Genomic DNA, 17,693 nt, shown 5'->3' with positions numbered 1-17,693 from the left:
AACAATGCTTACGTTGTTTAGAATAAAACAAATTGAAAACAGTGTTAATTAGAAAGGTTTATTATGTTATTTTTCCACTCGAATTTCAATTCTATAAATTTTTTGAGGTTTCTCAAGATACCAATTATCATTTGGAAATTATTTAATTAGGTTGATTATTATTATAATCCGATAAATTAATAAAATATATATTAAACTAATATACATAGAAGATATCTGATATCTCAAAACATTTCTAAAATACTCTCGATATGTTACTTTTGTAACAGGTGAAGACTTGCATATTGTGAAAGTAAGCAGACTGCATATGGGAATGTATGTTTGCACTGCCACTTCATCCTTCTACCAGGGACCAGCGTATCAACCTGTGACTAGAAATATCATGCTGCACGTGCTTTGTGAGTACGGGGTTACTACATTTAAATTTAACAGAAAAAATATTATCAGTGCATTATTAAAATGTTTTACGAATTTAATCGTTTCCTTGAATTTAGACCCATTGATAAGAGTTCTTTACACAATTTTGATCCCAACTCATGGATAAAATTTCATAGATTATTCATCTAATAAATTGCAATTTAAATCGTTTATAAAAACAATAATAAATAAAATCACAATATCATATTTTGAAACAGAGTTTGGTAAAAATAAAGAATAGTTGTGTGTAACTTGGCCTTGTACATAAACTGTAATGTTATTTCATAATGATAAGTCAGTGCCACCTGATAAAATTGAAACAAATAGAAAATGTTTTTAGTCGAATATATTTTTCATAATTATGAAACTGTATGAAATATCTAAATTAATTGATGTCCTTAATGAATCTTATTTTAAATGTCCTTTTAGAAATTACTTAGAGGTTATATTGAAAGTAAAAGAATTAATTCTTTTAACGTGATATTTTATGTGACTTGCTTATTAATAATTTTTATTATACACTATATTTCGAATAGCATTTTATAAACATTCTAATATCATTCAAAACCGAGTTAAATTATTAGAAATTATATTTCATGTATCTCCTAACATTTATCAAATTGGTATGTCCTTCAATTATGTTATATATGAATATATGAATTTGTTATATATCTATCTTTTCAGCATGAATACTGATAAATTAATTAAGTTTTCGAGTCTAGTAAATGCAATCGTCTCATTACTAAATTTCACATAAAATGTATGATTCATTTTCTCATAAATAAGCTAGAGCTATGAACGTTGTTTCTAAATCTTTTAATTACTGTACTTGATACTTAAATTCAATAACCATGACTTTGATAACACTTTAGGCTTCAAAGAAAATTTCTATAATTTGGTATGAAAAAAACAACAACTATAATTTGGAATAAATATTATTTTTGAGTAATTTGAAAGTAGTAAGTAATTTGTAACCTACCGCAATTTTTTTTTTGTATTTTTTTCTTAGTTCCTCCAATGATTTGGATTCCTCATCAGTTGATATTTGCATCTCTCGGTGATACAGTTTCCTTGGATTGTTACACAGAAGCTTTCCCGATGTCCATTAATTACTGGACAAAAGCTGATAGCTGCACCATACTGCAGCCGAGTGAAAAGTACTCTGTCAGTATATCTGACAATATCTATCAAGTGAGCATGAAACTTGTCATCACTGCAGTTGACCAGGAAGATTTTGGCAGCTACAAATGCATAGCTAAGAATTCTCTTGGTTCCACGGAAGGAGTTATTAGACTTTTTGGTAAGGCTCAACATTTTTAAGTAACGATAAGATTTCAATATTTATTTTGCAAATACGGAAAACTATTGGAATGTTTACTCGTTATTTAATTTATTTGAAAAAAAAACTTTTCCACAATTTATTTTGCAAAAAATAATTTTGGCATTCTAATTTTGCCATTCTAAAGTTAAAATTATTTTTTATATCTATAAAAATAAAATTTTCATCTACAACATAGTTATTTTTAATCTTTAAATATTTAGCAATTTCCGAAAGAAATATTTTTAAAACCAGGTTCTTAATAAAATGTTTGAATAATGTTAATACTTAGATTCAGGAGTGCGTAATAATTGTTTTTATTGACTGTTTTTATTAAATGGCTTAAGTTCATTTTCGTGAATAAGTATTAATTAAAAAACAATCTCAAAATTTTAAATAATTTTATCAAGTCGTACTTCTGACTTGATGTTTTGCTTCAATAGTAAATATGTCGATCATTTTTTACTTATAGCCTCCGGCAGTCAGATGGTTTGCTAGGAATATTAATTATATTTTATTACAAATAAATCATCTAGATATTACTTCATATCTATAATATCGCATAACTGTATGACATTAAAGCCAGACTTTTGTATTTGTTTTGTTTATCATGTATATGAATCTCTCTAATGAAAAAATTTTCCTAACTTCGTAGTACTATTAAAAGCGCATATTACCGATACATTTATCTTCAAAATTTCGCGATAGTGCGACTTCACTTTTTCTTTGTCTCGATAATTATACAGATTTCAATTAGAATCCTATAATAAAACTTTCAACAATGGATGAAAATGATGCAATGGAATGTAAGATGAAACATTGAATAGGGTTTCAATTATAAAGACAAAAAAATTGTTTTTAATAGGTAAAAATACATAAATAAAAAAATTACCAAAATTCAGGAAAATTGTATACGTTATGTAAATATGTTATGCCATCAGTTGAAGTTTCTTCATTTCCCTTGCACTAAATTTAAAATCCTAAATTAAATTATAGAAAATTAGAGAAATATGTTACACTATGAACATGACCAAATAAAATTTCTAAAATAGTACGAGTTACATAGCTATTAAAATTTCGTGCGACGTAATTGAAGAAGTCCTAATTTCATACATAAATGAAAATTTTGGGATGAATGTCTTAGAAATGAGTCCCTAAAATCATATTTTATGCAAATCCGAATAAAATTTAGAGATGCATATTTTATATAAATAATAAAAAAATATGTATCATCACTGCAAAATTATATTAATTGCATAATTAGAGTTCATTCTCATTGCGATATATTTATAAAAAAATGCAAAGTATGTTTTGAAATATACATATATCTGTGTTTTAAATATTTATTAAAGCCCTGGCAGTTAAATTTATCTTAAATACAACTCTTACGTTAGAAGCACTTCAAAAATTGGGAGGAGAAGCTTGTCATGATGGTTTGTCCTCACAGCACTGGTAGATATAGAGATGGTATGGGATTGACGACCCCCCCCCCTTCGCAATGATGGGATGTGCTTCTAACGTGAGGGATTGTTCCGTGGCCAGTGATGGCTCTTAGGACTCAATCATAGTTTTTACCAAAGTTGTCGCCATGATCCGTCTTTTGAATTTTTTTCTGAATGCCTTTGGCTTGACGGAATAGCTTCCGCTCTTATCGTAAATGATTTGAATGCAAATTGAATTTTTAATTTTTTAATCCAGTAAAGAAACAGTTTTCCTTTCCAACTGAGCTTAAATTTTATATGATAATGTAAGGAGTACTTATAGATAAAATAATCTTTTTCAAAACATAATGCGCATATTAAAGATCACTGCAAAAGGTATATGTCTATAAATTATACAGTCAAAACAATAACATGTCAAAAACAATACTGTTATTTAATGTGACGTTACTCTTACGTGCAATAATACAGCTTTTATTAAGTTTGAGAACAGCTATTACATGCTATTGACTCTAATGAAACAACTCTAAAGAAACTTCTCTAACTTCGAAAAACTTTGCTCCCATTTTAATTGAGAGAGAAAGAAAAAGTTAGCGGGAAAAACTTTTATTTGTTTTCGGAATGTTTCGGGAACTAATGCAATTCATATCAACCTTAAAAACCTTTCGATAATTCGAGCATTTGATGAGGATGAATCGATCGTTTTCTCATTTTGTGTCGCACCCTTTCTTTTTGTCGGGGTTTCCCCTCATTTGTGACCATTCCGATTCATCGACCCTCTCTAATCCAATAGATTGTCTTATTGCTTTTTTCATTAACAGAGGCCAAAGTTTCGATCTATAACCGAAAAGAGGAAGTGGATGCAGAAGAGGAAGAAGAAGAAAAAAGTGAGTCTGATAATTTCTTCAATTTTGTCACCTTCCTCTTAATTTTGGGTTTGGTGGTTCTCTTTCTTTTATTACATTTTTTTTTATGCATCAGATGTCGACATAATTAACTTTTGGAAAAAGGAATGCTAAAAACGGGATTATTTGAAAAAAAATGTATCTTAGTGAAATATAAGGTTCTGAATTTTCTTTGATACGGTAATTTCTTCAACTGCTTTCATTTAAGCGTAGATTCTCTAATCAATGTATCAGTGTCTTATGAAATGGAAAGTAATTAACCTTAGGTAGACAAATCCGACTCCTAATGCCACTTTTTAAATAATTCAACTCATTAAAGGTCATACTTTTTTTTCTTTTTTATTATGGTGTGTTAAGGCTAGGCTATTTCTTTTTTATTTTGCATTTATTATTTTCTTTTTGGAGCAAACTCAATTTTTCTTTGCTATATTGCCAAATAATAATATTAATTAACAGTAGCTTTTTATCATAAAGTAGACAGAAAAGAAGTTGATAAACACTCGTGAATGTCATGCTTTATTAATTAATGCATTTGCTTGTTAGATTAAATTTGTATTTATTTATGACTTTTTGAAAGAGTGTGCACTAAAATATTTTAATTTATTTTCTTTCTATTCTTAATTAGTAATTTATATTTATTTAATCATACATAATCTTAAAAGCAATTAGAAATTCATCAATTAAATTTTATGTTTGCCCATTTCAATCGACATAATAATTTTTCATAAAAGATTTGATGAAATCATTTTTAAATTTAAGCCACCTTAACATAAAATAATTGATAAATATATACTATCTTATAAATTTAAAGAATATTTATATTTTATAATGACAACATCGAAATGTACATCTCTCATGAATAATGTTAATCGAAAGTTAATATTGGGTTGGTTGGTTTGATTGGAGTTTCAATAGTGCAGGACCCAACCTTAGTTAAACTGCACCAGTTAACAATGGGGTAATTAAACATTGCACTTAATGGAAATTTGTTATTTTGATAAAATAGCTAAATATGTCATATATAATTTATTTATAACAATGCAATTAAGATTCTAAGTGATGATGCCTTACTAAATTAATTATTAAATTAAAAGAATTATTATAACAATGATGAAAGAAACATTACAGAATGGATTCTCTTTCTTTATAAATGTATTCTTTTCTACATTCAGATGTATTTTTTCTAACAAATCTGTTTCAAAATTTCTTATTGCCCATATGAACATTTTAGAAATAATTCTTCACAGTTTAATCATTGTTTTTTCTATTTTTAAGTATTTTTTTCTTTTCCATGCTTTATTTCGACACAGAAGAAAAATAGTATATAGCAGATAAAGGAAAGAATAAAAAAATCTGGTAAAAAATAAAAAGAAATTTTTTTAATCGAATTTCTCTGTAGATACTATGTAGATGTTGTAATATGCATAAATGAGAAATATAATTCAGCAAAGAAATAAACTGTTGTTTAAATGTATATATTTTTCGTATGTTCTTAGTGTGTAGTAAAATTGTATTTTATATATACGGTCTCTAAGTACACTTCATTTTAGGTAAAGATGAAACGGACACCACGTACCGAGAAACGTATGAAGAAGTGCGGATCAAAGGTAAATGTATGTAGTTTTACAAACATATTTGGAAGAAATTTTAACGCATTTCATGGCTTTTATTTATTTATTTTTTGCATTTTTTTTAAGGTCGTAAGTTTGCAGTCGTAATTTCGTTGATTAACATTATATACTTTAATTATTGTAATTTTAAAAATTAAATTACTTAAGAATGCACTTAAATGTAAATCAGCTTTTTTTATGTCCTTTGAGTGAAAAATAAATATTCATATTTTCACTTAAGCTTATGTGGTTATAAATAGAAAAAAATGTATCATTGTTCAATTTATATTTTTTTCTACAAACAGTTTTAGCTTTTCTATAAACAGTTTTTTAAAGGCTTATCTTATTTCGAGAAATATTTAAATACATAAATTCTCAATAATTAGATATAGTGCATAAATTAGCAATAATACCTAAGCTATTAACAATTTTAGTGCTTTTAGTATATAAAAAAATACATTATGAACATATTTGCATTTACCTAGTTTATATGTAGGTAAGAAATAGGAAATTAGAAATAAGAAATAGGAAATCGAAAATTTATTTATGTAACAATTTATAAAACAATTTTTATATTCAGTTTATTAAGAAATTTTATGATATTCTACTGCCATAAATTACTGATCTAAAAAATTCGGAAAATAATAATTTTTAGTCTTAAATTTGGTGCATATGCGTATTAAGACTGCCTTCAACCTAATAATAAATAATTGAGGGAATAATAAGTTCCTAGGTTCATATTCATTTTTCTAAAATATTATATTATGTTTTAAAAGATTAACAATGTCAAGAACAGACGACTGAAAAGCTTGTTTATGTTAGAGTATAGGTCTATGATTAAATAATTCATTAAAACATAAATGTTAATTGTTAATAAAAAAAGGAATTCGATCAATTAAAATTTCAAATAATGTGCAAGTAAGTAATTTTCAGGGAGTAAAATGCAACATGTGTATTGTAAACACCAATAAAACATATATTTAGGCAAAATATTTTATTTTTATTTCTGTTTTGAGGAAATGTTTTTGCCATGGTGCATATTCACTCTATTTCAGTAATTTCTTATTCAGATTTTCTATAATGTCTATTGAAAAATTCAAGATATAAATTTTGAGTCTGGTGATACAGTAAAATAATAATAATAACACTACAAAATAATAATAACTCTAAATATTACAAAGTTAAAAAAAGTCAGAAATCTTCAATTTGAAAAAATGATTTTTAACGTAATTTAAATGTTATGTATTAAAATCTTTATAATGCTAAAATACGATATATAGCTACGCCAAGTAATAAAAGAAATTGTGAACATTTTAAAAGACGGTGTTTAATGGTGAATTGCAGCAAGCGCATGTTAAAATTTTTGCTTTTATTCTACGTATTAAAATTAAAAGTAAAACTGCCGATATAAAAATATTTAATATTAACATTAGCAAAAGCGTGCAAATGATATGTGTGAATAAGCAGTAAAATTGTCTTAATATTTCAAAAAAAATTAACTGATAAAGCTTTTTTTTTAAATTATTTTTTGAAAAAAATTATTATGATTAGCAAAATATTGCGGTTATAAAATTTCATTATAAATCGTTTTTTTTTATTATTATTATTATTATTATTATGTTGCAAAAGTTTTTCTGTGCAATGGTTTATTCAGATGAATTCAAACTTTTCAACATCAATTTAACCCTTTTTTTAGAGGGTCATAAAACTTTTTTTTAATATTTCAATTTATCTTTCTAGATATCTAGGATCATGTGTATCAAATTACATTTGAATTCCTCTAAGAATGAGGAATTATATAACGTTGAAGCAAGCAGGCGGATTTTAAATTATAAATTTATAAATTTCATTTTAATTCCAAATTTAAGAAAATTTCTAATATTGGAAAATAATTCATGAAAGATTTGTAATGCATTTATTTACAAAACAATACAAAACTTTAAATTAGAAAAATAATTTTGAAATGTTTATACTATACGTACATTATAAATGGACAAAAAAAAAAACTTCCAAATGATAATTTTTCATTCCATTCTCATAACAATGCATTTAAATAGCTCATAAAAAACCATACTTTTTTATTAAATATATCAATAATTTTTCCCTTCCCAAACGCTGCATTGACAATTTTAAATGGTAGTATATTATAGTCCTACTTCATTATATTTTTGTAAAAATTTTTACAGAAATAAATCCAAGAATGTTTAATATTCTGAGGGAAAACAGCTTTTGATACCAGAAAAATAATTAGTTTCAACTTTAGTTAATATATCCTAACTAAATATAATATGCATATTACCAAGCTCGATTTAACTACAACTATTTGAGTTAATGTTTCTCCAAGACTACACTGGTAATTCAGGATTAAAATAAATAAACTTTGTGAGAAACATATTCTAAAACCGTCCGAAAGCGGCAAAAATAAATAAATTGCTCACATTAACCTTAGGAAGTATTAAATTGGCATTCTCTTTCTTTCATGATCTTTAGGACTCTTTAGAAAATTTCCAGGTAATATTCACATTTTCAGTATTATAAATCATTGTTTATTTGGAAATTTTAGTTTTCAATTAAATGGTTAAATTAAATTTTAATATTAAGTTCGTCGAATAAGATGCAAAATTAAAAGACAAAAAGAAAAAGAAAAGAAAGCAGAGGTCTAACAAATCACGCCTCTGAACAAAAAAAGTAGAAAAGCTTTACGATAGCATCAAAGTTATCCAATCAGAAATCAAAATTTATTAATTCGTATCAAGAAATCTTTGCATGGCTACGAAATGCATGTAAACAAATGAATTCTGAAATGCCCTCTGATAAGTTACTGAATGAATTTTTTTGGCATTATTTTGGATCTAAATTTGAGATCAAAGAGTTAAATCCAAATTCATAAGCTAGCAAAATTCTTGGCACATAAATTTAATACTTCATTAAGTACTGGTTATAAAGTAAGTATTCCTCAATTTTTTTTTCTTACAAAAGAGTATATTAAAAGATATTTAAACCTTACATTTATTTTTTACTAGCTACAGAATATTGAAAAATTTTCTATTTCGGTTTCAGTCATATTCAAATGTAAATTTAAAAGATAATTAAACCCATACTTTAGATTATTTTCAAATATAAATCAATTGCATAAAAGTTCCCTAATTGAAAAAAAGCTTCCCAATCTACTTATTTCTGGCAAAAAATAAGATGACTTACCGATTCTCTAGAATAAAAAGTTTAAGTGTTGAGGGTTTGGTATATACAGGAAGTTCTTTCAACACACAAACAAACTCAAAGTGTGGTTAGTAGACATCAAGAAGGACAAAAATTACAATAAAACATGGTGTCGCTAACCACACTGATAGAGTGAAATTACCGAAACGCACATGTAGCCCAGAGGCATTATAAATACACAGAATACGCAGCAGCATATATTTGGAAGATAGATAATCCACATCCAGTATGTGCTTTAAAGTAATTTACCGTAAAAACCTCAACAATTAGGTACACACACCTATACAAAGGTGTGGACAACAGCATTTAACTCTTGGGGTATTTTGCAATCCTCTCCGTATTTGCTTCCAGAGAATTGCGTTTCCTTTTTCCCCATCGTACTGAAGCACCTCGCTATTACATACTCAATGAAATAGTTTGGAAACAAGACGCCCAATGTTTGGCCTCTACGCTCATCTGATCTCAAGTCGTGTGATTTTTTCATATGCGATTTCTTTAAATCACTCATTCATGTGACGCCTCGAGACACAATCAAGGATCTCATAGCGTACACTATAGTCGCAGCAGCAGATATTGGAAGAATACCTAGTATCTGAGAACTCGTCGAGATTTCGTTAATGTTATGTAGACTTGCGATGACATCAATAGCAACTTCGAAGAATTCTTGTAATGGCAATCAAATAAATATTTTTGTAGTTATTAATTTAAAATTTCATTCCAACGTCACGTGGAAACTTGCATGCGGTGTTTGCGATTTGCCATTCTTTCACTTTGGCGACATCTTTTTCAATGCAATTTTTATTGCTTTTGTTGTTATTTAACAATTCTCTAAATTTGTCGGTCCAACAACATGATGCTCTAAATTAATTTTGGCTTCAAACTTATCATTTTTTACATATGGTCTATTTGCATTCTAGACACTACAGAAATTGGATTTACATATGATGTAAGAAAAAGTTCCATTTTCATTTTCTCATTAAGACTCAAACTATAATTTCATACAGAAGTTTGAATTAAAGACAGATTACTTTTGCTTGATTCTGCTATTTCGAAATATTATATAAATGAGTCTCTCCTGCTCCATTTTTTTCTACTTTTATTGCATTTGTATTTAAAGATTTTGTTACTAAGAAATTACAATTGGGAAACATGCACGTGTAATTCACATCCCTTCATCCTGCATGTTTCCAAAGTATGGGTTTTCTCAAATATATCACGTAAATAATAAATTAAAGCTAGTCTAGACTTTTAACTAAATCTTAAACTTTAACAAGCATTTTCTCTTTGATATGAAGTAAACACCTATTTCTTAAAACAGCTGAGAAATATTCTGCATAATACTAAATGCAATTGTAATAAGAAATTCACAATTTTTTGCAATCCAGATAGAATTTTAAAGGCTAAATCGAATTCAAACAGATAGCTTAGTATTTTAAACAAATTATAACTTCAAAATAAATAACAATATTTTATCTTTAAGACCTGATAAAAAAGCAAAAAATTCATACGATCGTATAAATCAAAATTTTAATTTTTTTCCCAGTGATGCACTATTAGTTCGTCACATTAGTTTTAAAATATTCATTTAACTTTTTATATTCAATAGAACTAAAATTTTAAAATCCAAAAATTTATTCTCTGATTGTTTTAAAAATAAAAAAAATAAAAAATAGATGGAATTATTGAAAAATTTTCATTTATTTATATAAGGGGAAGAGTTATTGTAATCTATCGTCGAAATTTAAACTGCAAATGGTATGAATTATTTGCATCTGAAAGCACTATTTGTGATTAATATTAAGAACATTTATTATATTTTGATATTTTCGTAATTCCAGCAATAAAAAAATATAACATGCCTTTTAATTTTAATTCTTTAAGTAAATTAAAATTTATACAATATTTAGATAATTTATTGTATTGAATTATGTTAATTATTTATCGACAAGATTATTAACTTCTTACAGTTTAAATCATTCTTCAGTAAGTCACGTTAACTAACGAAAAAATCATGAATTAGTGTGCATGCATACATTTTACTATCCAAAAACTTGTATAAAATATTTATATTTTTTTGCATAAAATGCTTATTTCTGAGGATTATTTTTATGTAAATAGATTGATAAAGACTATTCAAAACTTGATTATGTTCTTCGGTATAGCATGTTTAATATATTTCAATGTTTGAAAAATTAAGAATCGTATTTTTTAGACAATGCACATTGCCTTATTGAGCATCAAAGAGTTTTTGAACTATGTTTAGTCATTTTTGTGTTTGTTGGCATAAATGCACGAGCGTTTAACGTAAGGAGCACCTGAAATTCTTATTTTGTAGTTCAAATAGCAAAAGAAATGTAAACAAATCATCTTATGCATTTCTGACTGTTTCAGTGACTGCTATTACAACTGCGTTTGATTCATTCCTTTGCTTAGTTAATTGAATTTTTTTTAGAAACATCCGAAGAAGTGCTCACCATGTCACTGATAAAGGTATTCACTTAGAGAAAAGATATTTTTTTAAAAATCAAAATGATAAAAAAAAAACTTTCAGCAACAGTGTAAAAAATCAGACGGAAACTTAATCGAGTGTGAAAATATATTTTATCTTCTCCATATAAGCAATCGCTTTGAGTTGGTAATGAAAATGGATGTTCATTTCTTTAATAATTATTTTATAAAAAGGAATTTTCTATTATCTTAAAACTTAAAATAAAACTTTTCTAATGATATCAATCAAATAATAATCTATCAAATAATATATATATATATATATATATATATATATATATATATATTATTTGATAGATTATTATTTGATATATAATTTGCTATATTGTTTGAATGGTATGATAAAATTCAAACTCTACCATCAAAACCATCATACGCTAAATTGTGTTTTTGCATATGTTGAATTCAAGATAAAATAATTTAAATATTGTAATTGATATACCATATCTTCTATTTTTCCTATTTTTTTACACCATCGTTATATTAAAAAATTATAATTGCTCATAAATTTAGCAATTAATTCTACCAGAATTTTTCTTATTTGAAAAGATTAAATTATTTATTTCTATTTATTCATTTTAGAATTAAAACAAATGGTGCATTCATCATCTCTGACTTTTACTAAACAAAATACTTTATTAAATAATTAATTTCGCTAGATTTGGAAATATGTTTTATTTGCATTTGGAGTAGATGTTTTTGGTATGAATTATGACTGGACTCATTTTTCTAGAAGCAATGCACCCGATTATAAGTTCCCAATATTGAGTTGCAAGTTAACTTTTGAATATTTTTTTTGATTTAAATCATATATTAGTCCTAAACAGGATATATCCTGGTATTTCAAAGAAAAGTTGCCTTTGCACTTAGATAATTTCAATTCTATGCAATTGAATTTATTTTCTTGTGTGCGTTTTTTTCTGAGAATAGGAAACATACAAAACTTTTAGTTATGCGTATAAAGTGAAAAAAAATTAGATCCTAAACATATTTGACAGTAATACATTTGTATCTTTATCCACTATTTCAACAGCAATAGTTTTCGGTAAGCATAAATATCCTAGTCAACATTAACTAGGAAATAGCATTAGATTCTAAATCTTATAAATTATACTTCCGAAAGAAAATTGTAATTCAAGATTTTTATTACTGGACTCGTTGACACTAGAGACTTTCTTTGACACAAATGATGAGTGGAATTATTTTCTTTTCCCCTTTAGATGCAAGCTATGAACTAATGAGGAATACCAACACCAAAGAAAGTCGGCTTCCAAAAAGTGCTCACTTAGAGAGACAGCGGATTTCAAGTGCGTCTCTTCAATTTCCATACACTTATTATCAAAATTTCAAAATGAAAGTCATTTTAAGAAGTCTCTTTACGTGATATTATTGTTTAATATGCTAAAACTTTTTTTTTTCAAAAATGGAAGGAATCAATATGAAATAAAATGGCTACATCATTGTTTATTAATTACTTTCATTTTTTATTTTATTCATTTTACCATTTTATTATTTTACTTTATTAATTTTTGCCAAAAAATGTTTTCAAGACTAAATGTCAATTTTAATTACCTGTTATGGTAAAAAAGTAGTCTGGGTGAGAGTTTTCAGTAACTATTTTGGGTAACTATTTATTCGAGAAATTATCAGAAATTGTCCAAAACTACAATTGTTCTAGAAATGAAGAATTTAATGAGAACTCATTTAATAGTATTTTTATTATTTGGATTTAATAATAAATGAGAATTTCGTATCTAAACATAGAACAAACATTGTGTGGGTTACTTTTCAGATTATTGAATAATTGAGTATTTAAAATAAACGGTTTCTTCAAATTAGATGGTAAGGTCGTATTACAAGGAATGTTAAGATATATATTCCAATTAATAATTTTAGTTTAAATTTTAAAGTAGTAAAGAATCGAGTTATATGTTTAACAACATAACGGCATATCCCTCCTTTTCTATACTTTATCCAGAACAGGTTAAACTTTTTTTTATTATAAAAATACATAGAAGTAAAAAATTATATTTTATGATACATTCTGGAGTTTTGTCATTCTTTTCGGATAAAGCTTTATTCAACTTAAGTTTTAAATATAATTTTTATTATATAAGATGTTTTTTCAGAGAACATTCCTTTTTTCTGGTCAGCCAGACAGCGAAATTCGGACATTTCATTCGATAAACGATGAAACAAAACATATCAGATATTAAATTCAAAATTTAATACTTAGCATTTGAAAATAGAGTTTAGTAATAATTTGTGAGTTTAATATTTAAAATTTACTTTTCACTATTATGTAAGTATATTAATCCGTTATTTTTGAAAGAATGATATCGATTTAACTCATTTAAGAATGCATGAAATGCAGTCAAGTTAATGGATTTTATGGTATTCGTTATTGATTTATTATGTCTATGAGTGTCATTTTTTAAAATTTATAATCTATGCAACTAAAAAAAAGCAATTATTACTTTCAAAAATTTCTCAAATTGTTAATTATTACAAAATGTAAACGTCTCATATGTAATTGATTGTGTTTGAAATTGAAACTTACTAATTTATGAAAATTTTAGTTAATTACTGTTGTATATTTAATACATTATGATAAATTCGCAATGATTAAAAAATGATTTTAAATATAAGTAATATCTGAAAACGGAATTCATATTAAACTATTTCTAGTTCAATATATATATATATTACTAATTCAAAAATATATTTAATTTAATTTCCACATTTGAACTTTTATATTTCAATGGAAATGATATTGATTTTCAGTTAATTAATTAATTGATTAATTTTTTAACCTATGAATGACATCAGTAGTATTATTTCAAAAGTAAAGTACTCTTTATATGCCGTCGTCAATATAAATAAATTAGTAGAATATCTAAAATAGATATTAATTTTGAAAAATTATTTTAACCATTAACTATTATAAGTCAAAGTTAAATAATTCTAAATTATCAGAAAGTAGCATTTTATAATTAAAACAGCGCCATCTAAACAGGTAAGCAGCCCAAAATATAAATTTACCAGGAGTAATTTTTTAAAAAAAATGTTGGAAACTTAATTAGCCATGAAGAAAGTAAATGCGTTAGAGGGATGATTAACGCTAGAAACGCCTGAATAATTTCAACTTAATTTTATTATTCAGTGTTCATTCTTCTTGATACATAGTGAAATATTTTAAGCTGTGAATTGGTGTGGAAAATAAGAATTCCCTCTGTAAATTGTAAAAATTGATAAACAATCCAAATATATGTCTGAAACTTCAATTAATTTAAATTTTAGTAAAATAAATGATGCAGGAATAAATAATTATAATTTTTAAAAAAATGAAAGTTAATGTGACCTGATTCATGTTTTTATGAAAATAAATGGAAAATAATAAAAGTTTAAGTAGTAATGGAAAGTAATAACCAATTTTCTTCTGCTATGGAATTAAAAAAAATGAAATGTTTTGCTTTTTGAGTAAAAAAAAATTATTAATTAAGTCAGCATAAAATAATAAATTAAGTCAGCATATGAATTCTTACATTATATCAGTTTAATTAGTCCGATGAAATGTGATGCCAGATTCTCTTTCATTTTTTCAATAATTTTACAAATTGACACTTACGAAGGCTCTCATTCAAGAAAAGAAATACCAATTTCATCTTCTATAGCTATTAATTTAATTATCCTGTAGTTTCTAGATCACGTACTGTATTCAGTTTCATGGATAACAAACAAAAATAAATTACTACTAAAATTATGACTTGTGGGCACTTAAAAATTAAAATATAAACTAGTATTCTAATCATTTATTAAATAGTAAAAAAATAATTAAATAATACGTTAAATCAATCATATAATAAATATGTATTCTGATTATGATTAGGTGTGTGCCAAAAATGGCGTTACACCAGTAAAAAGCTCAAAATTAAAATAAAAAATAGATTTTAAATAGCTATCAAAGGATTAGCTATTAAAAAATCTTTCATATGTATGTGCACTAGATGCGAAAGAACTTAAAAACAGCCAAAGGGGAGAAACATAAAAAGAATAAAAAGTAACAGGCATAAAAACAAAAAGTTGAGGCGGTCTAAATGGCTCAAGCAGAAGAGCCCACCTAATATTCCAAAGAAACAATATCACTCAAACATAATTAACAAATAATAAAATTTACCAAAAATAGGTAGTTTAATCTTTGAAAACAGAAAAATAAAAATAAATAAACATCAAAGAGAAAAATATGAATAAAAAAATGAAAAATTTAATAAATGAAAAACATATAAATAAACAGAAAAATATATAAATACATTGGCTCAGTCTAATGTGTATAATTATCTGCCATATTAATGTTTCTCATAAACGGTAAAAGATTTATTATTCACATAAAAAAGATCTAGGAGACATTTTGCGAATCGCATTTTGATGTAAGTAGCGCCATGAAATGCTTCCAAAGACTCTTTATTTTTTTCTCTTTTTATATAGATTTCATTACAGCTTTGAATTGTGCTGACTGCCTGAGGGACGGCGGAGCGTTTTCCCGGCTTTTCATTGCGACCGTTTGGATCTGTCACTACCTTTCGTCCAAACTGATGGCCCTTAAGTGAGGATGCTTTTGGGTTCGTGAGCGAGAGAGTGCGAGATATAAAACTGTGAGAAAGTGAGATAAAACGAGAAATTGGATCTTTTCTTCTCAGACATTTACTTTCTTGAAGGAAATGTGAAAAAAGTGAAAATATCTTCATCTTTTTTTTTTTTTTGAATTGTCACTATGCAATATTTATGAGTTATAGAATGACCACCAAACAATTTCTTCATTATAAAAACAATTGATGTTGCAAGCACAATAACCTAAATTAATCTCAATGCTTAAAGAAAACCACAACCGTTGGAAAAATTGTTGTGATTAGTTTACAATAATTTTTTGTATATATAGCAATAAATGAATTGTAAGGTTGTGGACTTTCATAGTTATAGTATCAAATTTATTAGAAAGTTGGATATTTTGAATTAAATAATATCACCCATAATGTTGTTTATTCGGTTGTTGGAAAGGTTATATTTGCCATTCTACAACTGTATGTCGAAGGTTGACTTCAGGGATTAAAATTCTTGTAATTATTTAGTATCAGCTTATCATCACTTAATCTATTTACACACTTACAATAGTTCTTTCTAAAATGCATTAAGAAGGAAATACCGAATTTGTTATAAATCTTATCTGGTTGTAGAATTAATACATATTTCTATTAGGCATGTTTAATTTTAGTTAATATCCTTCTTTTGTACTAGCAATTTCTTATTAAATGTAACAGACGTTTCCATAACTTTTCTTCGGCATTTATTTTATATATTTCTAAATATTTCATTTATTTATCTTTTTCTTTATGTAAATTAATGTAAAAAGTTAAATCAAATCCTACATTTCCATAGTATTAAAACTTCCTGGTGGACAACTTTTCGTAACTTCAGAGTCTGGAATATATTGATTTATTAGTATAATTAAAAGCTTCATATACGGATTTTTGTTAAATATTCCAAATATGGGACTTCCTTTTAACTAGTTAAACATAAAGAATCTCAATAAGCATTTAGTTAAAGCATTTTAATGCAGAAAATCACTGTTTGACTTATTCAGCACAAACTTTTCCCCACTTTATACTTTCTCACTAGATTCTTCTTGGAAGATAATGTGTATACTCAAACACTGGTATAAGAAATTAAATATTGAGCGCAACGCAAGTGGTGCCTCGATAACTGCATTTGCGTTCCGAGCTTTTACTCCACCATCTTAACGACGAAGGAAAAATTAATAAAGAGAGCTCCCTAGATTAAACGCGATTATACAAGAAGCGCCATAATCTTCAGCTTTGAACTGACTTCGTGATGATGGGGAAAGCTGCAAGACTGGGGAAAAAAATGAATTTCCCTAATGGACGAAGGTACGATATTGCTTTATTAAAATTAACGATGATTTGTCCTTTTCCAAGAGGAAGGACGCCTGCGCCAGTGAGTAAGGAAAACATTAAACTTAATTAAGCGAGAATTATACCTTTCATCGGTGTGTGAAAAGCTGAAGGTTAAAAAGTGGCCACCATTCGTTCAGACATGTTAATAATGCAATCATAATTCTTTAAAGTGGTTCGATATGTAATACGTCAAAACTGTTATGACGAGACGTGTTGAACTCTTTTTTCTCATCTGGATCAATAATTTGTTGATAATTAAACTTCAGAGGGAAACTTTTTGATGCTTGATAGCCAGATTCTGGATAATA

General features: G+C 26.3%; 1 protein-coding gene across 1 annotated transcript in view; it reads left to right on the top strand.

Moving 5' to 3' along the window:
- Window positions 1–16,747, top strand: part of LOC129972493 (lachesin-like) — a 69,983-nt gene extending 53,236 nt beyond the window's left edge. The window contains exons 5-10 of the mRNA XM_056086642.1: window positions 270–398; window positions 1,427–1,717; window positions 3,996–4,061; window positions 5,630–5,692; window positions 12,637–12,723; window positions 15,902–16,747. Of these exons, the coding sequence (XP_055942617.1) occupies window positions 270–398; window positions 1,427–1,717; window positions 3,996–4,061; window positions 5,630–5,692; window positions 12,637–12,723; window positions 15,902–16,023 (758 nt within the window). The 3' untranslated portion in view covers window positions 16,024–16,747. The remainder of the gene's footprint in view (window positions 1–269; window positions 399–1,426; window positions 1,718–3,995; window positions 4,062–5,629; window positions 5,693–12,636; window positions 12,724–15,901) is intronic.
- The last annotated feature ends 946 nt before the right edge of the window (window positions 16,748–17,693 follow it).

The sequence above is a fragment of the Argiope bruennichi genome, chromosome 1, assembly GCF_947563725.1.
Source record: "Argiope bruennichi chromosome 1, qqArgBrue1.1, whole genome shotgun sequence".
Classification (NCBI taxonomy): domain Eukaryota; kingdom Metazoa; phylum Arthropoda; class Arachnida; order Araneae; family Araneidae; genus Argiope; species Argiope bruennichi.
This window is presented reverse-complemented; position numbering and strand designations above follow the sequence as displayed.